The 24,795-nt window shown below is 41.0% G+C and overlaps 1 protein-coding gene across 2 annotated transcripts; it reads left to right on the forward strand.

The window, feature by feature from the left end:
* The first annotated feature begins 245 nt into the window (after positions 1-245).
* Positions 246-22,272, forward strand: Zkscan2 (zinc finger with KRAB and SCAN domains 2). Of its 2 annotated transcripts, XM_040754835.1 has the most exons (8): positions 246-692; positions 793-1,282; positions 2,088-2,274; positions 3,875-3,945; positions 4,313-4,439; positions 9,302-9,991; positions 14,346-14,837; positions 17,842-22,272. In XM_040754835.1, the coding sequence occupies exons 2-8, from the start codon at positions 884-886 to the stop codon at positions 18,762-18,764; spliced, it is 2,889 nt and encodes a 962-aa protein (XP_040610769.1). In that variant the 5' UTR covers positions 246-692; positions 793-883; the 3' UTR covers positions 18,765-22,272. The 2 variants fall into 2 exon arrangements, with proteins under 2 accessions (XP_040610769.1, XP_040610774.1); XM_040754840.1 differs by lacking the exon at positions 246-692 and having other exon boundaries at positions 712-1,282.
* Positions 22,273-24,795: the final 2,523 nt, after the last annotated feature.

The raw sequence follows: 24,795 nt of genomic DNA on the forward strand, positions 1-24,795 counted from the left end.
AACGGTCTCTGGAGGAACAGGGGGCGTCCTCAACGTGTCCCTCCGCCCCCACCCCGAGAACATCCCTCGCACCCTCATTCCTAAAGCCTCTCGACAGCAAGTCACGGTGCTGTGCGCTCTCGCGAGACTCCTCCACGCAGCCTGCCCCTTGCCTGCGAGGAAGCCTCGCACGCCCCCCTCCCCAACGCCCCCCCCCGTCGTGAGCGGCGCATGCGTGGCCCCACGGCTCCCAGCGCCCCCCGCGCTCTCCACTGGGCGAGCTGACGAGGCTGCGTGCCAGCTCTTAGCCCCGCGAGGCCTTGCCTCATCCAGCTGCTGCTTCTTCTTCTTCTCCCCCACCCCCAACCTTGGCCGAGGCCCTTGGCAGCCCCGTGCGGGGAGTTCGGAGTGCTGCGAGCGCTGCTGGGAGCCAAGAAGATCCCGACCCTGGCCTCGGACAGTCCTGTACTCCTGCCCGGGCGGGACACCTGCAGCGGCCTGGACCCCGACCAAGACCCCTGGGCCGGCAGAGCCTCACAGAGCCTCGCGGACACACCCCCTCCCGGTCGGCGCCTCCGCCCATCCCGTCCTCCGTCCTCTGTGTTCCCTGCTAGCCCAGCGCGTGGTTCTCTTTCCGATCTTGCACCCTAGAGATCCTCATGGGAGGGGGCACATCTTGATTGGAGAAGAGGGCGGGTTTGCAGACTTTTGGGGTGGGTGCACATTCACCTTTTCAAGATCCTAATAAAAATTTGATTAATCAGCCTGGAGTTCCTCGTTCCAGCTGACGTACTGTCTTTTATCTCCCTCCAGTTCCATATTCACAAGGACATTTACGTAGGGGTCCCTCGGAAGCGTCCCTGGGCCCTTACTTGGAGCTAGACCTGTTGGCCCTGGTTGGATCATGGCTACAGTCCTGGACCCTCAGGTGGACGTGGAAGTTGAGGAGTGCCTCATAATGAAAGTGGAAAAGGACTCTGAGTGGGCATCGGAGCCCATTCTGGACCCATCAGGCAGCACTGAATGTGAATCCTTTCGTAAATGCTTCAGGCAGTTCTGTTACGAGGATGTGACGGGACCCCATGAAGCTTTCAGTCAACTCTGGGAACTCTGCTGCCGGTGGTTGAAGCCAGAAATGCGTTCCAAGGAGCAGATCCTCGAGCAGCTGGTAATTGAACAGTTTCTCACCATTCTGCCCAAGAAGATTCAGGCTTGGGCGCAGAAGCAGTGTCCAGAAAGTGGAGAGGAGGCGGTGGCCCTAGTCGTTCATTTGGAGAAAGAGACCAGAAGACTGAGAAAGCAGGTGAGAGACAATTTTGAATGAAGGGGATGGGAAAGGCAGGTAGGCAGAGCTACACTGCTGGAAGAACTCATTATAGAAATAAATGGGACTTTTAAAAATCCATAAGCTGAATCCCCCTAAAAGCAGAATGTATTGCATATTAAATGGAGGGGAGAATTTTGTTTGAACTACTATCTTGCAAATTAAACTAAAATAATGACCAGTTTGTTCTAGTCCTTGGTATGTGTCTGCCAAAGCTATATAGACAGTATTAAATAGTTAATACCTCACGGAGTTTGTCTTTGGCAGGAGGGGGAGATGTCATGGAATACCCCAGAATCCTCTCTAATCCTTTACTATTCCAGTCATTGTCTTGTGAAGTACTCTTAGTGCCATGGTCCTTGGCATTCATCCAGCTTAACTGCCAGATCGTCATTTTCCGGTGTCCTTGCGTGCTGGGTTAGTTATTTCAACACCCTTTTGTTAGCCTCGTGAAATCCTGCAGTGTTGGCCAGGTTTGTAGTTTCACCTTGCACAGGATGTGTTCGGGAGTTGATTTTACAAGTTTTCAGTTAACTGCTGTTCTGATTAGTTCTCTGTACACCTGATAGATACAAGGTCTTTTATAGTAATGACCCCCCTCCAAAATACAGATAAAGAGTGTTATGTTCCCTTATTCCCGAACCACTGTGAGCCAACTTCAGTCCATCAAGACTTCATTCCTTCGCAGTTCTTTTGTCCTTTAATGCCCTTGGGAGGAGCATTTCACCCTGATTAGTGGTTCTTTTCCTACAGTTCCCTTTATGACGTTGACTTTATTTTGCAGGTCAATAGTCCCCTACACTCAGAGAAGCAAGCCCCACCTGGAACTATGTGGGAAGTAGCCAACTTTGAACCAGAGCAACTGGAGACCCAGCATAGGGTTGTTTCTCAGGAAGAAGCTGAAAGCCTCCTCTCAGGATACCAGGAACAACTGAACCAAAACCGAGAGCGTAGGCCATTACCTAAGAATGGTAAGAAGGACTCAGAGTGTACCCAGATCAGAGGCTGTGTAGGTTTGCACTATGGTTTGCTCAGTGTAGGTCCCTTTTATACCCATTTGAAAAATAAATTGAATACTTGTAAAGAAAATGTTCATCTGCTTCAAGAGTCAGAGAATATGTGCTACCAAAATAAAAGAGGATCATAAAGATGGAAATTAGGGAAACTTAGATTGTCCAGGGCAACTTTGAATCTTGGTCAGCTATTTTAATGTCTCTGTTCAAAATTCAGTTTGTGTCTTTAGTCATGTAATGTGTATAAACAACTTGAAAAACTGTTGAGAAATGAAAACAAGATATTTTTATTCCAAACTTGACTCACAAGATAAAGCATCCCAGAGTGATATATGAGAGGCGTAGAAGGTGAGACTTCTCAAACAAGGGACTCAAGCAGTTAGCTGGTGTTCAGACAAGGGCAGGACCTAGCTGCCCTCCATATGAACACAAGTCAGATAGAAGGGAGAAAGCTGTCTGTCTCTTCCAGACCAGTTACCTTTCCATCTCCCGAAGTGTGGCTTCATCCCAGGCCAGTAGAGAGGTGTGGAAGGATCCTGTCTAAAGACTTCATTTATTTCTGTCTGCCCCCACACTGTGATCTTGGGCTAGAAGAAGCAAGCAGACCTGAGTTCATAACCCACCTCTCCCCATATTTTAATTTTGTGGCATTAGTCAGGTTATTTCTTACTTAGGGTTTCTATTGCTGTGATAAAACACTATGACCAGAAGCGAGTTAGGAAGGAAAGGGTTTATTTCACTTACACTTACACATCAAAGGAAGTCAGAACAGGAACTACAACAGGACGGTACCTGGAGGCAGGAGCTGCTGCGGAGGATGCTGCTTACTGGCTTGCTCATCATGGCTTGCTCAGCCTGCTTTCTTATACCATCTACTCCCACCTGCCCAGAGCCAATGCTGTCTGCAATGATCAGTCATTAATGAAGAAAATAACCCACAGGTTTGTCCATAGGCCAGTCTGGCAGGGGTGTGGAGTGGTGCATTTTCTCAATACAGGTTTCCTCTTCTCAAATGGCTCTAGCTTATGTCAAGTTTAGATAAAGCCTAGCCAGCATCTGGATTCTCTTGGTAATGTCAGAAGTGATAAGTCTTCAAGTGCCACAGTCTCACACTGAAGCATCAACTGGAGCTAAGCGTATGCTGTGCCCTTCAGTGGAACTTGTTCTCTCCAGTTCCCAGCCCTTTCCTCACGCACTTTACCTGCTTATTCCGGAAGCATTTGATGGTGAGCCCAGCATTAGAATAAGGTAGATTTGGGCATTGCTCTGAACTCATTGAAAAAATCATGCATTTCTATCTGTAGATTTTTTGGGGGTTTTATGAGACAGGGTTTCTCTGTATTGTTTCGGAGGCTATCGGTCCAGCCCGGCCTGGAACTCACAGAGATCCGCCTGCCTCTGCCTCCCGAGTGCTGGGATTAAAGGCGTGCGCCACCACCGGCCGGCTCTATCTGTAGATTTTAATGTGCTCTCATTTCTTAAAAGGAGAGGCAGCATAAGTTTAAACAGCCAAAGTTCAGAGTACTATCTACCATAATTGTTTTCTCTCTTTTTCTAGCTCACTCTTCTCTCTGGGTTCCTGTCACTAGTGAAGAGTGGAACACTGTAGATCAGGAGGTGACAACCCAGGTAAATTTACTCCCAACTTAATTGTAATTGTTCTCCCTGTCTTCCTTCTAGGGAATTCAGACAGTTATTTCCCATGCTTTTACTTGTTTATACTTCTTCCAAAGAAAATTTTTCCCTCAATTTCTTTTCCAGAAGAGGTTAGACTCAGTCTTTTCAGTAGTGGAACTCCTTGCTGGATCAGTTAGTTCTCTTCCGTTATCTCATCCTAATTCTTTACTGTATATCCCACTTAACTTGACACACGATACGTTCATGTTTCCTTAACTCAGTCCTTCTTTAGGGCCCTTCTCTGCTTCACCCATGGCTGTTCATCCTCTGAAGACCTTTGCTGTGGTCTGGGTAGTCACTGATGTTAGTGTTGTTACAGGAACCAGTGAAAGATGTCCACACAGTGAGAAGCTTTTCCTACAAAAAGAGTGTGCATCAGATTCCTACTCACAGAGATCTCTACCACGAAATCAGGAAAGAAAGTGCAGAGAGCATGGTTTCCCTGGGTAAGCACTCTTTCCTTTACAAATAAAAGACTGGCAGATTTCTTATATTTTAGTTCCTACTGGTGATAAAGGGTTGTAAATGTTAGTGACTAAAGCAGTGTTTCTCAACCTGTGGGTCAAGAGTCCTTTGGCAAACTTCTATCTCCAGACAGTATATACATTACAGTTCATAACAGTAGCAAAATTACAGTTATGAAATAGTAACGAAAATAATTTTATGGTTGGGGGTAACTACAGCATGAGGAACTGTATTTAGAGGGTCACAGCATTAGAAAGGTTGAAAAATACTGGCCTAAAGGATCCCCATGGATTGTGTAGTGTAATTATTTATGTGTTCCCTTTCCATATGTACTCTTTCCAGAAAAAATTATAATAATAATTAGAACATTGAACAGGAGTTATATATGAATACCATATTTGTAGTACAGGAAATACATCCACCAGCTTAGAGATCTGTGAAGTCACCAGGTCTTCTACAGTTTGTTTTTATTTAACAATAGTGACCACAACACCTAACATAGAGCTAGCTGACTAACAGGTGGATGAGTACCTGTTAAATATTTGTTGGATGGATAGAAAACTTAAATACTGAATAAAAAAGTAATTTAAATTTAATAACCTCAGTAGCATACTGTGAATTATTTAAGTAGACAAGTGTGTAGGCACATATGGCCACTATAGTGTCACTCTCCAGGTAAGTTTTCAGAGGACTGTCTCTATCTACTGTAACAGGAGAGATTAGTATTCATTCATGTATGAGTTTTAATTCAGAAATCAGGGAGTAATGGGTATCATAGCCAGGACTGGGGAGACAGGTCAGTCAATAAGAGCTTGTAAGTATGAATACACAAATTTGGCCCTTAAAGTTCACATTTTAAAAAAGCCAAGGATGGTGGCATGTGCTTATAAACCCATGACGGGGAGGCAGAGACAGACAGATCCCAGGAACTCACTGACCAGTCAATGGTATACTTGATCCCCTAAAATACAAAAAAGGTAAACAAGCTGGAGGGGTTGCTCAGTTGGTCAAGTGCTTGCATAAGAACCTGAATTCAATCCTCAGTACCCAAGGGGGGGGAGAGAGAATGAACACTGTACATTCTTATAATCCTGGTCCTGGGAGTGGGGCAGAGACAAGTGGATCCCTAGGGTTCATTGGCAAACCAGCTAGCCTACTGGATGAGTTACAGGTCAGTGAGAGAACTTCTCTAAAACTATACAATAAAAAAACAGGTGAAAGGGCATAGTCCCTAAAACTCAGCACTCGGAGGCAGAAGCAGCCAGACCTCTGAATTAAGTTCCAGGCCAGCCAGGGCTGCACAGTGAGACCCTGTCTCAAAAAAGAAAAGATGAGGACAGTGCTTAAGGAATGCTACCTGAAGCTGGCCTCTGCCCTCTACACACATATGCACACAAGTGCACATATACAAGGTTGGACTGTGCCTGAGGAACAATACCTGGGGTGATGCTAAGACATACACACATGTATACAACAAGTTGTTGATGCAAATGTGCACTGATATCAATTTATAACCAATGGCTATAGAGCATACATTATAGATATATAATCCTGTACTGTCTGGTGAGTAACTACTAGCCATGTATACATTTACATTTTCACTTTGGGGCTGAAGAGTTGGCTTACTGGTTAAAGGCACTGGCTCCTCTTCCAGGGATGTGTTTGTTTCCTAGCACCCATATGGTAGCTCACAACCATATATAACTCCAGTTCTAGGAGATCCCAGCATCTTCTGATCTCTGAGCACACTACACACATGGTATACATACAGGCACACATGTGCACACACACATAAAATTTTTTTAAAATGTTTTAATCAAATAAATGTTAAGTTTATTACATTAATTAAAATTAAATGAAACTAAATTCATTTTTAACCATATTTAAGGTATTCACTTGTCATATTGGATGGCACAGTTATGGAACATTTCTATTATCCCAGAAAACTCTATTAGACAATACTAAATTAAAGTACAAAAATTAGGACTAGTGAGATAACTCAGTGAGTAAAAGTGCTTGTTGCTGAGATAAGTGACTCGAGTTTCATCCCTTCTACCTCATCTTCAGGTAGAAGAAGAGAACCAACTTCCACAAACTGTCCTCCTATTTCCATATCCATACTCTGGTGCACACACAAACACACACACACACACTAACTAATTTAGGCCTAAAGTAATAAAAACTTCAAGTTCAGAGATTTAAAATAAGCCATCTCATAAATGGACAAAGGCAAATCAATTGTCTTTTGTTAAAAAGCAAAGAAATTTAAAAATAAAAAACATAACCATTATAAAATATCACAGCACTGCCAGGTGGTGATGGTGCACAACTTTAATCCCAGCACTTAGAAGACAGAAGAAGATGGATCTCTGTAAGTTTGAGGTCAGCCTGTCTACAGAGTGGGTTCCAGGTCAGTTATGGCTACACAGAGAAACCCTGACTTCAAAAAAAAAAGTGAACTCACTGATTATTTTTCTATTTCATGGAAAACAAAGTAGATTGCAGTTCCTTTGGACGTAAAGATCTTTCATATGTGCCAGACCAGGAAGCTAAATTATAAAGTTAATATTCCCTACTCTTAATCTCTTTAAGCAAAACAATTTTACATTGTTTATTTGATATGTCCTCGCCAAAGTTTTTATTTGAATGTTTTCTTCTTCTGCCAAATTTTTTCCAGACTTACTATTATATAATTGGCAAATAAAATTTTATGTAAATAAAATGTGAAATATTATTATTTTATACACATTGTGCAGTATTGACCACAATTAGTACATCCATCACCTCACACAGTTAACAGGAAGGATACTTAAAATATGTTCTTTGTATTTGTTCATATCGCCCACCTCAAACACTGGAAACCACTATACATTGAAGTTTTTTTAAGATTTCACTTAAAGTTGAGATAGTATGATGTTTGTCTTTCACTGTCTGGCTTTATTTCATTTGATATAATATATGCTGAGTCCAAGATATCTAAAAAGTTTTAGATATAAGAAGGATTCCATTCTTTCTATAGTTTTCTTTTCTATGCTCAAGTTTATAGATTTTCACATATCCTTTATTTTCATTTTATTTTATGTGTATGAGTATTTTGCCTACATGTAATGCCTATGCATCACCTGTGTGCCTAGTGCTCAGGGAGGCCAGAAGAGTATCAGATACCCTGGAACTGTAATTATAGGCAGTTGTGAGCCACCATGTAGATGCTAGGAATCAAGCCCAGGTCCTCTGGAAGAGCAGCCAATGCTCTTAACCATTGAGTCATTTTCAAATATTCTTTATTCATCCATTGATAAATGTTTTGGGTTTTTTCTATACCTTAGGTTTTGTAAATTATGTTGCAGTGAATGTGCTGAGTGCTGGTGCCTCAACTGTAATTTGGTTCCCTTTACAAACATATCCAGAAGAGGGAGAGATGGGAAACATGATAGTTGTTCCAGCTAACTTTTCAGGTTCATTTTTCACATCACATCCATACTGTTTTTCACAGTGGCTGAATGAGTTTACATTACCACCAGCAGTGCATAGGGGTCATTTTCTATACATCCCCACCAGCATTTACTATCTTTTATATTCTTGATGGTAACCATTCTAACAGATGTGAAGTAACAGTCCATTATGATTTTGATTTGCTTTTCTCTGTTAATGACATTGAGTGCCTTTTCATGAACATGTTGGCCATTTGCACATCAGATTCTTTGCCCATTTTTATCAGATGTTTTTCTATGAATTTTATGACTCTTTGTACATTTTAGATTTTAACATCTTACAATGTATATGGTTGTAAGTATTTTCCCCTGTACTGCAGGCTACTTCTTTACTTTGTTGATTATTTTCCTTGCTGTGCTGGAACTTTTATTACCTCTGCTTTCATTGTATAAAACAATTCCAAGACTGGGGTCAATTACCTTTTTCCTATGGTTTAGGTCTCATATATGTACATGGGTGGGGAAGGTTGTGTATCTAAAGGCCAGTGATCAATGACTGGTGTCTTCCTCCACCATATTTTTGGGAGCATGGTCTCTCATATGCCTGATGCTGTGCTCCTTGCCATGATGGCCATGAACTCTAACCCTCTGGGTTGGTGTCTGTGGTGCTGGAGCAGTAGCTGAGAGCTTATACCCTGGAGATCCCTCTGCTGGAATTACAAGCACATGTCATCAAGCCTGCCCTTCACATGGATGCTGGACTCAAACTCAGGTCCTTATGCTTACATAGCAAACACTTTGCCAACAGAACATCCTCCCCAGCCCCATGTGTAGGCATTTAATGTATTCCAAGTTAATCCTTGAACTTGAAGGACTGTCTATTCTAGTTTGCTTTCTCTGTTTCATGACAATTCCAGACTGATTAATATAGCTTAATAAAAATCCTTTGCTTCTCTAATAGCCCCAGTTGTGTGCATGCGTGCGTGTGAATGTGTGCATATTGAGACAAGAACGTATGTTGGGAGCATATATAAATAAAGGAAACAAATACTACATCCTAGTCCTTGGGAGTCTAAAGCAGAAGGAGTGTTATGAATTTGAAGCCATCAGTAATTCCAACCTTTTCTACAGTGTGATACAGTATCATCCAAAAGAAAGAGTCAAAACTAATGAAATATGTCTTACCTTGAGGCTTTCCTGAAAGAATTGGCTAGATGGAAGCAGTGTATACATGAGAGTAAAATGCCATTTCAAGATTTCTGTGCCAAAGAAGTCATGTAAAAAACTACATGGTCCTGGCTGGGGAAGGCTGTGTATAAACAAGTAGTCCAGGAGAACATATTTCAACAGGAGACTGGGGTATGTAGTAATGATATCTGTGCCTACTGTGAAATATGTTTCTCTTACTGTAGGAGGCACTGTGTCTACATCTAACAAGATAGCCCAGTTGGAGCAAAGAAAGGAGCCGTGGACTGTAGGTCTTCATTCCTCAAATAAGAGGAATAGTGTCCTGAGAAGCAACTGCATTAAAGAGAAATCTGTGCGTGCTGTTCAGACCCCAGCAAGAAATTCAGGGAAAGTGTGGCGAGAGCAGCAGCAGTGGGGTTTAGAAGATGAAAAAATTGCAGGTGTGCACTGGAGCTATGAGGAAACCAAGACTTTTCTTGCAATTCTCAAGGAATCTCGCTTTTATGAAACACTCCAGGCTTGTCCCCGAAATAGTCAGGTATATGGTGCTGTGGCTGAATGGTTGCGAGAATGTGGCTTCCTCCGAACACCAGAGCAGTGCCGGACCAAGTTCAAAAGTCTTCAGAAAAGTTATCGAAAAGTGAGAAATGGCCACATGCTAGAACCCTGTGCCTTCTTTGAGGACATGGATGCCTTGTTAAACCCTACAGCCCATACTTCATCTACTGATAAGCCAAAGGCTGTGATCTCTCTCCCTAGACTAAGGAGAATTGGTATTAGTGCTAACGAACAGGTCAGTTTGGTGGAAGAGGAGGATGAAGGTGCTGAAGACTCGGATGGTGATGAAATGGGCATTGAGTTAATACGCAAGTCTGAAGTGCGTGCTGCCCCTGTTTTGTTTCAAAACCTAAGTGGTAAGAATTGTGATTTTTTTCTTGGTGTGAAGATAGAAGTGTGTTCCTGTGAAGAACGTAGTAGATGAGACTAATCCTGGGGAGAGTTACCACACTCCATGCTGCTTTCACTGCAATGTTACCCCACAACTAAAAGGGCACTTGGGTGTTTGTTGCTGTCCCCAGCACAGCCTGATTAACAGCTCTGAGGAGCCTGCAGGCTCTTATTAAAGCTAGAGCTAAGCATGATTTTTAAATAACTGGGGGCCAGGTTAGAGAGATGACTCAGTGGATAAGAGCACATGCAGCTCTTGCGAAGTATCCACGTTCAGTTCCCAGCATCCACATGGCAGCTCATAACAATCTATAACTCCAGTTCCAGTGTACCAACACCCTCTTCTATTTATATAAAATTTATATAAATATATAAATAATTATATATTTAATAATAATTCATAGTTATTATAGTCCTTCCTATGGAAGAAAGGTAAATGGAGCTAAAGAGTTCTAAGTGTCTACTATTTGAAGATTAGTATAATCAGTTGTATTAGATTGTAATGAATGAAGGATGCCTTACTAGTCCACACAGTATAGCAGTAACAGGGGAAAGAGTTGAGAAAATGAAATAAAAACTTTTTCTGCCCAATTTAAAAGGCAAGAAAGGAGAGTAAACAGAACACAAAACAGTGAGTCACATAAAAGCAATAGCAAGAGCTGGTCCTGGTGACACACAGGTAATCCCAGAACTTGGGAAGTAGAAACAGCAAGAGTTTGAGGTCAGCCTGGACCATATAGCCAAACCCCATCTCTAGCCTCGATAGATAGATAGATAGATAGATAGATAGATAGATAGATAGATAGATAGATAGAGAAACAAGATGTCTTGGTTACTTTTCTGTTACTCTGAAGAGATACCATGACCAAGACAACTTACAGAAGAGTTTGTTGGAGCTCACAGTTCTAGTCGGTTAGAATCCATAACCATCATGACAGGGAGCATGGCAGCAGACGAGCAGTAGCTGAGATCTTACATCTTTATCAGCAAGCAGAAGGCAGAGAGAGGTGGGAAAGGTGTGGGCTTCTAGAATATCAAAGCCTTCCCCCAGTGACATGCCTTCTCCAACAATGCCACACCTCCTAACCCTTGCCAAACAGTTCCACTAGCCAGGGACCACACATTCAAATATATGAACCTATGGGGACCATTCTCATTCAGACCACCATATCCCACACCCAAGCCCCCATAGGCTTGTTGCCATATGATAAAATGCATTTATACCAACTTCAAAAGTCCCTATAATCTTTCAGTCTCAAGAGTATTTAAAAGCCCAGAGTCTCTTCTGTAACCACCTGTAAAATAAAACAGCACATTACATACTTCCAACATAGAACACCACAGAATACATAGTTAGGAAACACTGGATCAAAACAAGACCAAAACCCAGCAGGGCAAACTCCCAGTCTTGTAGTTCTGTATCCAATGTCAAAAGCCTTTGATGGCTTTTACCTTACAGCTTTACTAACTGTAACACACTCTCTCTTTTGAGTTCATTTCACTCCCTATATGCAACCCTCCCTGCAAACATTCCATGGCTTTGGTACCTCCAACATCCCTGGGGTCTCCAACACAATCCAGGCTTCACATTCACAGCTTCACACAGTGACTTTTCTGAACCTCCATACAAGAACTCCCTGTTACATACCTGTTCCTATTGGCTTTCCTTAACTAGGGAGGGAGATTTCACAGTCCCTTTACTACTGTATTTTTCATGATTCTAAAGCCAGAATCATGTGGCTGAAGTTGCCAAGTAAGTACTGCTGCAAGCTTGGAATGGAGTCTAGCCCTCTCCTTAAATTACATTTGTATAAGGCTTGATTTGCTTTCATTTGTTTAGTAAGCTTTCCTTTGTTTTAGGAGCAGAAAATTCCTTGGCGTTTCCTTTTTGCAAGTTGGAAACTTAACTGAATGGGGTGTTGTCCTGAGGACACCGCTCTTTATTCCATTTCACATCAGACCTGTCTTTAAAGATCTCATCTCTTTGAACACAAGATGTGGCTCCAGAATTAAATTTCCTGTTGCTCTTCTCTCCTCAAATTGTACAATCTGTATTTCTTTTTGCCCCACTTGCTCTTTCTCATCATAGACCCACATAAGAGTCATCACTAATAACCACATAATGCATTAAGTATTAGGCTGTCCTGAAGTCTCCTCTGCCAGCAAATAGTCCAAAACTCTTCAGTTTGCCTTATGCAGATTCTTAGGACAAGGCCAAAAAGCAGCCACATTCTTTGCCAAAATATCATAAGAATGGTTTCTATCCCAGTGGTCTCTAGCTAATAATTGTTCCCACTGAAACCTTTTGAACCAAGCCTCCCTGGTATACACTACTGCGTTCCATGTTCCTGCTGGGATGGCCCACTAAACCCCTTACAGCAGCATTCAATCTACTTCCCTAGTCCAAAGTCTTCCACATTTCTTCAAAACACCATCATGGTGAGACCTATCACATCAGTAGTACCCTGTTCCTGATACTAACATCTTGCTTAGTTCCCCCAACTGGGATCCAGGCATTCACTGTAGAAGATTATGGGAGCCATTCTCATTCTGGTAGAAATAAATCTAAATACATCACTAATTACAAATTTACTAAACTAAGATTAACACGTTAAAATAAAAACAATACACTCCTTATAATAAATGCACCCTATATAAAAGACAGGCATTAAAATAAAAGAAGCCTAGGCCTGATGCTGCAAACCTGTAATCTTAGCACTCAGGACCTAACAGGAGGATTGCTAAGTTTGAGACCAGCTTGAGCTACACAGCAAGATCTTGCCAAAAAATAAAAAAATAAAAAGGTACACCATGCAAATCTGTGGAAAATTTAGGCACCAAGACTCACAGAATTAAACAACCAGTTAATAACTATTTGACAGTAGCATATCATGTAACAACATTGGGCTTCAATTTTCTCCTGTGGGATATATGACTAAGAACTCACAGTGTTATTATGGTGTTCAGCAGGACACAACAGGTGATAGTACTCTAAAAAGGCTAAAATGCATCTCTGTTATTACTGATATCTTTCCTAGTCTGTTGTAATAAAGATGGTAAATCCATCAGTAGAATAGAAAAATAAATCAGGTGTGTTCATGAAGGAATGTGCCTAAAATAAGCAGATATGCTGACAAATGGGAAAATTGTCATGCATATACAGGAATTTACCAATTTGAAAACCAAAAAATATGAGGCTCTTGGGGGTGGTTTCAAGAGTAGGAGTCCAATGATGGTACTGGAAGTATCCAGTAAATATTGAGGCTAGATACTACTTTTTCCAAAACAAAAACATGTTTAACAAACTACTGAGAAAAGTTGTATTCTGCTGTCTGATGTACAGATTGTACTATCTCTGAAATTAGAAGATTGGATGAGTTAGACTCAGAACTACTTGGACATAGCTCTGATTCTAGCGAAAGAAGTAGTAGATTTCAGGCTGTTCTTTTGGGGTTATAATCCATTGTTCTGAACTACTTGAAAAAGACACTTCTAGGTAGCTAAGCCCTTCAGTTAGTCTCCATAGCAATGGCAGTGTGGAAGACTACACTTACTCTTCCAAGTAAATTCTGGTTCTTTGGGAATTTTGCCTATTCATTTGAAAATGGATGTCTGTGCAACTTGAGTTTTTGTATCCAGAAAGCATCTCCCTTTTTCTAGTTATTTTAATGTCTTTGAATAAAGAATTACAGATTTTTAACAGACTTTATCAATTTTTACAAAGCTTGTTTCTGGATATTCCATATTTCCTGTTGCTATCATGAATAGAACTTTAATTATAATTTTATTTGTCCTTCAGAAGTTCATACATGTATATGATGAAATTTGATTATACCATATCCACACTCCATTTCCTTCCAACTCGCCCCAAGTCCCCATTCCAACTTCATGGATTTCTTATCTGTCTGTCTTTCTGTCTGTCTATCTGTCTATCTATCATGTTGCCCATATGTACATTTATGTGGGGACATCCTCTGAAGCAAGGGTAACCTGCCAGTGGGAACACTCTCATAAAAGAATAATTCTCTTTCCTCCAGAAGCTGTGAAGTGCTACACACACACACACACACACACACACACACACACACACACACACACACACACACACGCACTATACTAGAATTTTGTCTGGCTGTATAGGTCTTCTGCAAGTAGCCATACCTTCTGTGAATTCATGAGTACACTAATCTATCATGTCCAAAAAATAGTGTTTCACAGTATTTCTCCCTGAATAGGACCCATATACCATTATGTTTTATAGAATGTGTAATAGGGAAACTCCGGCTCCTTATATGATTAAGCTTTATCCTTGAATGGCAGGTGTGCATTGGGGCTATGAAGAAACCAAGACCTTTCTTGATATCCTTCGTGAGACTCGATTTTATGAAGCATTACAAGCCTGTCATCGGAAGAGCAAATTGTATGGAGTCGTGGCTGAGCAACTTCGAGAGTGTGGCTTTCTCCGGACACCAGAGCAATGCCGAACCAAGTTCAAAAGCCTTCAGAAGAGTTACCGAAAAGTGAAGAATGGCCATGTACTGGAGTCCTGTGCATTTTACAAGGAGATGGATGCCCTCATTAACTGCCGTGCATCTACCCTTTCCACCAATACCTCAGAAGAAATTCCATCACTCTCAAGGCAAGAAAGAGGACATATTGTAGTTGAACCCCAAGAGCCTACAATCTGGGAACCTGAGGAGACCTCACAGGAAGCAGTTTTAGAAGATTCTGGTACTGAGAGAATGAGTGATGAGGAAATTATAGAAGAGCCAGAATTCCAAGAACCTACAGGGCTACCCCAAAGCCCAGCTGGTAAGGGTCACTGGGGCTTTTAATTGAAGTGAGGAGAAAATATGACTTCTTGAAATATCAGTACATGTGGCATATAGCTCATGCATATTTATTCACTCAGAGATATTTGAATGGTATTTGCTGTCAGAGGAACAGGAAAATACAACTGAGTACAATGGGTCCTGTTTTTATAGTACTTCCCTTACAAGGGGGAGCTAAGCTGCTCACATTCTGTTGACTCAGGCTTTGGGACTTTAGCCTTGTCTTGGTGGGCAGACAGTGTTTTGTTTCTGGAAATATTATAGAGAGGAATGTGAGATTCTACCTTTTAAGAAACAAACTTGAAGGAGGAGGAAGGTCAGTAAGCTCAAATCAGAAGCATCTCACTGTTGTGTGATGTGCATGAGGAAAAGGATAGGCAGCGACAAGATGAGAGGCTTTGTCCTGGTCAGCGACAAGATGAGAGGCTTTGTCCTGGTCCTGAGCTCGGCAGCCTGCCTCTCTTGCCCATGTCTGTCCTCACTGGCATTTAACTGCCAGTTCAATCATTACAAGCATTAAATGTAGCTAAAACCCCACAGGTGTCCTTAAAAGATCATTTGAACGTCTTCTCACTGAGCGTTTACATCCAGGCAGATGGCATGGCTTGCTAAATAGACTGTCACTTCTGCCTGCCCCTGCTTTCATTGCCACAGATAGCCATTACTGCAGGTTTGTCTTTCTCTATTTCTTGCCTAGATTATGAAAGTCTCAAAACCAAACTTTTTCTCACCATACTTTTTAAGTGGGTGGAGGGTCCCAAGAGAAAGAGAAAGGTCCCAACTGTAGCGTAGGCTAGTCTGGCATTCATTATCCTCTTGCCTCTACTTCTTGAGTTCTGGGATTGCAAGCAAGCTCCATCCTGCCCAGCTTCTCACCCATGTTTTGATTGAGCCATCTTTAATCTGGGATCATCCTATCATTCAAGGCATATGTACTAGTATTTTCTTTCTCTATGCTTACTTGAAAAAAACTACTTGCTGTCTTCTTCATGTTCCTTAAGCTCTCTCATATCTAAACCATGCTTCATGATCCCTCCCCAACCACCCACACCTTGAACATATTCAGCTCTACACATCTGTGTATCCAAATTCTTTCAACTCCCACACTTTGTCTTATGGTACCAAACACTTTTATGTCCTGGAGAATGTGAGCACTGTCTTTCTGTAGCCACAAGATACGTCAGAATGTGAGACATTTCACACTGATTTCTTAAAGCCAATGTGTCTGGTTTGCCTGAATTAGTTGTACAGGCTCATTAAAAAGAATTAATGTCCAGATACAGCCGAGCAAGGACTTCATACATATTATGTCTGGTGATATTTATATGAGAAATCATAAAGAATAAGTTCAGCCAGGTGGTGGTGGTGCATACCTTTAATCCCAGCATTTGGGAGGCAGATACAGGCAGATCTCTTGAGTTCAAGTCCAGCCTGGTCTACAGAATGTGTTCCAGGAGGGCTACACAGAGAAACCCTGTCTTGAAAAAAACAAAACACAAAAGCGTAAGTCTAATATAACTTCTTTCTTTAAATATTATTTATTCATTTTTCTGTGTGGGGTTATTTTGCCTTGACATATGTCTGAGTATCATGTGTATGCCTGGTGTTCACTGAGGCCAGAAGAAAGTGTCAGATTCCTGGAAGTAAAGTTACAAATAGTTGTGAGCTGTAAATCCTAGTCCTCTGGAAAACCAACCCAAGTCCTTAACTGCTGAGTCATGTCTCCAGTCCCAACTTCATTTTTAATAACTGTAAAATTAGTCCCTGAAAAATATTATTTTAGGTGACCTCCAGAATGTAATCAAATTATCAGTTACTGTCTGAGTCAACTAATAGGCTATGACTTCCTCTAAATCCCATAACGATGTTGAATCTAATAACAAAATCTCAAAAGGAGTATTAATTGAAAATAACATTACTGCGACTTCTTGTATAAACTAATGAATGACTGTTGACTGCCGTTGTCTTCCCCACCCATGCCATAGCTAGCAGTTTCACTTAAATGTGTGGAAGGGGAGTCATGTTGACACCTACAAGTAGGAACAAGATGGCATAGTACAAGCTTAATCACAAGGGTTTGGAAATCAAACCTAGCCCAAGATATTCAACCTATGAAATATTTGTGGATGATAATAATATGTCTTTTAGAATTTGCATCAAAGTAATCTGGGTAGAGAGCAGGGAGTTTATGGGAATGGAGATGAAACTGAATTAGTCATAAAGGTAAGTAAAATAGTTCGTGGTAGTTCTTTATAAATGCGACACTGTTCATTCTTCTCTGTGTATGAATTTCCCATAATTAAAATTTAATAACAAAAACACAAGTAAGTGACCAGGATGTTGCTAGAACCAAACTATGTCATTCCAAGCTCTGGCTTTTCACTACATCATGTTTCCCATAAAACTCCACAGAGAAGCTAAATCCAAGATTTACCTTCTAGTAAATGGAGTGTAATGAAAATCTAGCGTTGGAAGCAGTAAAAAAGGAGTATTTGTATTATTGTGGCCCATGAGGTAACCAGAAAAGCAAGCTACAAGATCATATTGGGAAAATAGTACTCTAGGCTAGAACCTGGCTAAGGTATTGAAGAATTTAAAAGTATCTTGAAGAATTTGGAGTTGTTCTTTAGAGTTTATTCAAATGAAGTATAATGTAATATTTTAGTATAGGTGTGAAAGAATAAAAACAGAATGAATTACAACTTCAAGGAGGTAAACCAAGTTGTTGCTAAGTTAACAAGGATATAGATGGCAAATGATAGCTTGGACAGAAATTCAGTTTGAAAAAATTCTGAGGACCAACATGGTAGCAAAACGTCATTGGCCTTTTAATAGAACTGAAAGAGGATAAAGCATGGTGAATCAGTCAAGTCACTATGTGTGGCCACAAACATTAGAGGATCGTATAACCATTGTAGGCATGATTAATTATTTTTGTTAATATTGGAGTTTTGTGAAATTTTACTGTTTTTTTCCTTTTCCAGATTTTGAAATTGAAAATAGTATTAAGGAGGACCCAACACAGGTAATATTTAAGGACAAACAGCCCAATGGAGCATTAATAGAAAAGTCTAAGAGATTTGTTTCACAGAATACCAACCCCAGTAAATACTATAAAAGGGAATGCATCTCAGGAAGACAGTGGGGAAACCTTCAAGGAATTAGACAGGGAAAACTGATGTCTCAACCTAGAGATACAGGGAAGGCTACAGTGCATCAGAGGCCTTTCATGGGGAGAAGACCATACAGGCTTCTCAAATATGGAGAAAACTTTGGAAGGAGTGCCCGTCTTGTGTGCAGGATGACCCACCAGAAAGAGAACCCTTTCAAGTGTGGTGTCTGTGGGAAGTGCTTTGGTAGAAGCAGGAGCCTAATCAGACACCAAAGAATCCACACGGGGGAAAAGCCTTTCAAATGTCTTGATTGTGGGAAAAGCTTTAATGATTCTTCAAATTTTGGAGCCCACCAGAGAATTCACACTGGAGAGAAGCCGTACAGATGCGGGGAGTGTGGGAAATGCTTCAGTCAGAGCTCAAGCCTTATCATCCATCAGAGAACCCACACTGGTGAGAAGCCCTATCAGTGCGCAGAGTGTGGGAAAAGCTTCACCAACAGTTCTCACTTCAGTGCCCACCGCAGAGTCCATACTGGAGAGAATCCCTACAAATGTGGGGACTGTGAGAAGAGCTTCAATAACTGTGCAAGGCTTCGAGAACACCGGCAAATCCACACTGGAGTGAAACCCTACACCTGTGCCCAGTGTGGCAAGCATTTCAGTAAAAGCTCTTTCCTCACCAAACACCGGGAAGTCCACATGAGAGAAAAGCTACTGCCATACTCTTCCTCTGGGTACTCACCAGAAAATGTACTAAGGGGGAAGAGTGATGAGTTCAGGAAGGCCTTTTGACAATGAGCTTCTTTTCCACATGCCCTGTCAGTCATCTTATCCTAGTCCCACCCTAAGAAGCAATCTTTCCTATCTGTAAATTGTGGTCCCAAGACAGGCCTGAGAATATAAGTAAGCTAGATTTTTCATCTGTTCTCACTTCTTGTTCTAACATGCTCAGTCTGCCTCTCTCCTATGAGCCTTGACTATTCCAGTAAAGTGAGATAATAAGGGTTTTTTTTTTTAGTTCAGAATAAAATTCCCATTAGAATGTTAAGGCTAAAGCTATTGTCCAGCAACTTTCAAAACTTTCACACGTGGGTGAGAGTTCTTTTCAAATTTATGAATAGTGAAAGTTTTATAGTGTTATCACCCATATGAGACTTTGGCAGCAACTTGACAATGGATTTTTATATGTGGGTAGAACTCAGAGGTTTGACCAGATCTATCTTTGCTTTGAGGGTATAAAATGAGAGTAAAAGTTTTATAGCTTTCTTTAAACGTCTTTATCAAAGAGTTGATCCTAATTCCCTGTGTTGCTAATGGAGCGGTGTTGCTAATACCTTATCCTCCACCAAGAGAAGCACTTATTTACTCTTCATCTCCCTTTCTGTTCCTGAAGACTTAACTCCAGTGGCTGCTCCTTCTCCAGGGACAAGTGATCCTTCTGGTGTTCATCACAAATCTATACTTACCTCTTCATTGTTCTAGGTGCTCTAGTCTATTTTTTCTAGACTACCTTGACCCACTCAGATGGGAGAGGATGCATATTAGTGCTGTCTCATTAAGAGAAAATCAGATTTCAAAGTCTAGTTCTACCCCATCACATCTCTGACTCTTAACCTAAAATAAGACCTACTGATATGTTGGCATATTTCGAACTGCCTAGCTCTATATGTCAGTGTAATATAATAGTATTTCTAAAAGTATAACATGGTAAGGAAGAAGGATATGAGACCTGAAACACTTAGTGGACTCTTTAGGCCTGCTTTAGATCAAAGAGCTACCTCAGTCCAGACTACATTTCCAGGGTTGACTGTTACACATACTAGCCTCTGGTTCTGAAGCTTCTAGTTCCTGTTTGTAGGATCTATAGAGCCCTAAATAATTACACAGCTCTATGGTTCACTCAGTGAAAGTAGAAGTATTTATAAACTTCCACTCTAGAGTACCACCTTATTTTCCCCATTTACCTGTTCATCTAGGGGGAAAATGTCTTTGATAATCCCCAGGTATTAGCCAGGTAAATATTGTCAGAAAGTTTCTGGTGGATAAATAGTTAACTTGTGTAGAATTACAGATGAAATTCAGGAATTTTATCTTCCCAAACCAGTTACTTGAAGATGAGGCCTGTGCATTCATACCTTTAATACATAGGTAACCAAATGTAGCTTTTGCTTTGGGGAGGAAGAAGTCCCAAGTATAGTGAAAAGAAAACTATAGTCAGGGCTCTTACTAGGTTGTTCTCCTGTCAGATGCTCTCTTGTTTGAAAACATCTAGAGATGATATTTTTATGTGAATATATTTGAATCTTTTGAGACCCATTCAACAAAGTATCAAAGAGGGTAGACACTAGAAAGAAAAGCACTCTATGGTGCCAACATAGAGTGTAGCCTGTTGGAAGGCAGGTGACTCAGGTAAATGCTGATAACTGTTTGTGATGTGTATTTGTTGGAAATGTTATAATTGTTGACACCTCAGTAGCTTATTTCCTGTGTATTGTCTGAATTAGAGACTTCTAATGGTACTTTCAGCTTCATGTTGGTACTGTGCCTAGACCAGTAAGATTGTGTGGTGCCAGTGGGCTTGTGCTTATAATTTTGTAGATGTTCTGAAATTCCAGCTCTAGGAAAGATGCACATTAGTATAAATTGCCACTTAGTAACATGTACACAGGATTGATACTTACATGGAAGCATGATTCAGAAAGTAGATGACTTGTTCACAAATACTTATGTACTGTTATATAAAAGACCATGCTCTAACCAGAGAAAGAGACACAAAAATGATGGAAGCCATGGTGGCTGTACTCCAGCAAGGAAGTGTTGCCGCAGAAGATAGTCTAGCAAGAAGTTCATGGTGATGTGGAAGGTCAGTCACCCCACCTGGAGGAACTGCAATCACATCCTGAAGACCTTCTGTAAATTACAAATAGAAAACCAGTTTGAACTACACGTTTTGACACATTTTCCAAGCAACAGGAACTATCCAAGGTCTGTTCTGTCTCCACCATGACAAAGTGATTGTCTCCTTTGTCTAAGATACAGCTAGGTAGGTTTGGATTCTCTACCTATAATCCTAATCACAAACAGTCTGTTAGGATGTGTGTTAATCTAGTGGGCCTTTTCTCAGTTCTTAAGAAACAGGTCTTCCTATCTTAGTCCAAGGTGCTTATGTGTTTCTCTTTTGTCAGTTGACTCGTGAAAGTTAGAATGAGTGATGGCATTCTGAGTAATACATCTTTATCACCTCTGTAATGATCCACAGATCTCAATACCAAGGACTTCAAGGAGAAAAACAGGTTTTTTTTAATCTTAGAAACACTGTGATTTTTATAACTTGCTATTTTCTCCCTCATTGCTCTGGATGCTGGAAAGCTCAACAGAAGATTTCACCTCAGCCAACTACATATACCTATTTATTTTACTCTGTCGTATTTCTTTGGAGATTGTCTCAAGTCCTATTTTTGAACAATGGTATATGTATAAACAAATTCTTTATTCTCTGGCATTCTGTCAAAGACATTTTAGAAACTGTATTTCCTTCCTAGGCTTTCATTAATTTTCACAAATACCTTCCTAATTCTTACTGATGATTTTGTTATATATTCAACCTAATTCATTGACCTGGAAAGAAACACATGTTTTTGTAAAGAAGAAAACTCACACATGAAATAGATCAGAGCATCCTGCCACCAAGGAATGTGTATTAGACCAGAAACCAAAAGAAAAGTTTAGTATTGTTACCACTTCCTGAATTTAATTGGATAAATCACAACTTCTCTTTCTTAGTAGTTAAACTTATTTGCCAAAATTGCAGGAGTATTCATGTTCATGAAGCAGTGGAGCTTGGTAGAAATGAAGAAATAGAAAGGCCAGACTCGTACTTTGACTACCCACTGTATGTCAGCTCCGGGCCACACTGAGTCCATCTCATGCTTTAAGATGACAGCAATGCTGGCCCAGCTTGCTTAGTAAGCAAAAAGGACAAGCCACTTGTGTTCAGTAACAGGGAAATCCTTCCCTCTCCTATCCCTGAGAGCCAAAGGTGGGTAGATAGAGTGAAGAAAATATCTTGTGTGTTCTGGTGCTCAGTGAGAGTCAAGATTCATGGATTCGGAAAACCCTAGTGGAAGGAGCAGCTGAATCATTTGTATGCTCCACAGCCTCCACCTCCACTTGAATGAATTCTAGGACCAAGTGTAAATGGACATCTGTCTTCATTTTGTATTAATGTTCACTTAGATGTCTTCTTGAAAGCTTGTATGTAAAATATCTGCAATAAATGTCTACCTTTGGTTTACTATAATTTGAAGGATGTCTTTATTTGAAAAAATGAATATTTAGATTTTGGAGATACCCCATGAAGGGCCTCACCCTCCCTGGAGAGTAGAATGGGGATTGGGTGGGGAGTTGGGGGGATTGGTGGGGGGCAGGGGAGGAAGCGAGGGAGAGGGAGCTAGGATTGACATGTGAAGCAAGCTTGTTTCTAATTTAAATTAAAAATTTAAAAACAAAAAAATGAATATTTAATGAGCTCAAGGCCAATCCTTGTAACTGGTAAAAAGAACCTGAGTTTCATGTCCGTTCACAGTTGCCCTCCATAGCCAGCAGAAGGGACATATTGTTAATCCACAGTGGTTCTTGTACAGCAGTCCTCCAACTGCTGTTACCATTAGCCCAAATAATGGTTTGCTTTACCCCAAGGCAAAATTGATGTTGGACAGACATACTACATGTGCTTCTGACAAGACTTGCATGGCAGCCTAACTGGAAGGAATCCTAGCTGCCTCCTTAAAGATATAGATGTAGAAAAGGAAGGCTTATTCTCTTAGTGTCTCCTGCTGGGCCTGAGGAGTATATTAACATATAGCCGAAGAAAAGAGCTTTATCTGTGAGAGGGTCTTCCAGATAAAGGCCCAAAAAAGTGACAAAATCTGAGTGCTTGTCTATCAACCAGAAGAAACAGTAATGATTGCACAGACTGGGATTGCCAAAGGGAGGGAGACACAGGGTTTTAATAAAAAAATCTGTGTAGAATTCTCTCAGTCCTAATTCCCCATCTCTCATCATGAGAACATTTCTTCTTGGTGAGGTGAGCATCTTTCACATAGGTACCTCTTCTGGAAGAATTGTCAGATTGCCCTCTCTTGCACTAGCTGTTTTCCAAGTGCTTTTAGTCCAAAATATGCTATGTCAAAAAGGATGCTCTCCTTGAAGGTGGCAAATTCTATCATCCTTTACAGTATTACTTTTTTTTTTAATTTGGGGGATGGAATACAAGATCTTTCTAGTCCAGGTTTACCTCAAACTCTTAATTCTTCTACCTCAGCCTAGTGTTGGAACTACAGGTGTATGCTACCAAACCTTTCAGTGTTGCTCTTGACCACCACTTTGATAGAAAGGAAAAGTTCTGTGGTTTCCATGAAGCTTTTCTCATCATGACAATCATGACCCTTGGCCTTGGAATCAATGCAGAAGGACAGCTGCCGTGTATGTGTATTCTCAGTTGTACATCCAGAAAGCGTAGGAAGAACAGTAAGATGGCTCAGTCCACCCACTAAACACAGAGCGGGTTCCAGATGAAGGGCTCTATCACTCTTATCACATGGATTTTTCCCAAGACAGGGGTTTGTCTGAGTAACTCTGGGTGTCCTGGAACTTGCTCTGTTGACCAGGCTGGCCTCAAACTCACAAGGATCCACCTGCCTCTGGGATTAAAGACATGTGCCACCACCACAAACCAGTTCACATGGATTTTATAAACCTGTTTTGTGCTACAAACTTCAATACTATGCAAAGACTTCAAGAATTTTAATTGCTGAGTCACTACAGAGTGCCAACATCTAGATGTATCTCTGTAGTAAGTAGCCAAAAAGTGTAGCTCAGTGTGGCAGAATTCTGCAAGTCACCTGACCTTTCCTTTCATTACAGAGCTGTCTGTGGTGATTTGGGTCTGACAATTGAATATGAGATTTCAAGTGTCTAAAGGTGGTACATTATGACAGCCTTCTATAGAGAAAACACTGAACCACATAATGTAGGATTAGCAAGATGAATTCATATGCTGGGGGGCGGGTTATGGTTGAGAAATTGAAATGAAAACTGTATTGTGAAACTCAGTTGAAAGCTTTTCAGACCCCATTTCAGTGAAGGAAAAATGGACAAGAGCCAAGGCAGAAGACATAATAGTGTCCATTACTCAGAAACAGAAATTAGACTCTTAGGTCAAACAGTTCATCTTAGCAAGTTGATCTGTCCACATACTGTGACCTTGAGTAACTCTGAAGTGCCATAATGATGCTGGAAGATGACAATAAGAGTGTCTGCTGCCTTTGCTTCCTGGGGCTTCTATAATACATTTTCGCAAACTTTGTAACTTAGTTTGACAAATCTAGTCTTCTACAGTTCTAGAAACCAAGAGACATAAAGTTGAGATATCGGAAAGGATGTGGCCCCTCCAAAGGCTCCAGAGAAAAGACTTCCTGCCTCCTCCCACTTCTGCTGACTCTACATGTTGCTGACTTGTGACAGTCTCCCCATTTTCCCATGTGCTCAATTACTGCATTCCATGCATCCTGTGTCATTTTTGGTCTCTTACAAGGACTCTCCTTGCATTTAGTATAAAGTGCCAATATAGTCTCATCTTGATAGTTCCCTTACTTGAATCTACAAAGACTGTACTTCCAAATAAGATCATATTCTGTTGTTCCAGGTAGACAGAAACCCTGCCAGCCCCAGAAGCTCTGTTAATTTCCAGCCCTTTTCTTGAAAGTTCTGGTGGTAGCCATTCAGAATTTTTGAAGATTTAAAGATATGTAGACAGAAAAGG

Source organism: Mesocricetus auratus, unplaced genomic scaffold, assembly GCF_017639785.1.
Source record: "Mesocricetus auratus isolate SY011 unplaced genomic scaffold, BCM_Maur_2.0 Super-Scaffold_4256, whole genome shotgun sequence".
Taxonomy (NCBI): domain Eukaryota; kingdom Metazoa; phylum Chordata; class Mammalia; order Rodentia; family Cricetidae; genus Mesocricetus; species Mesocricetus auratus.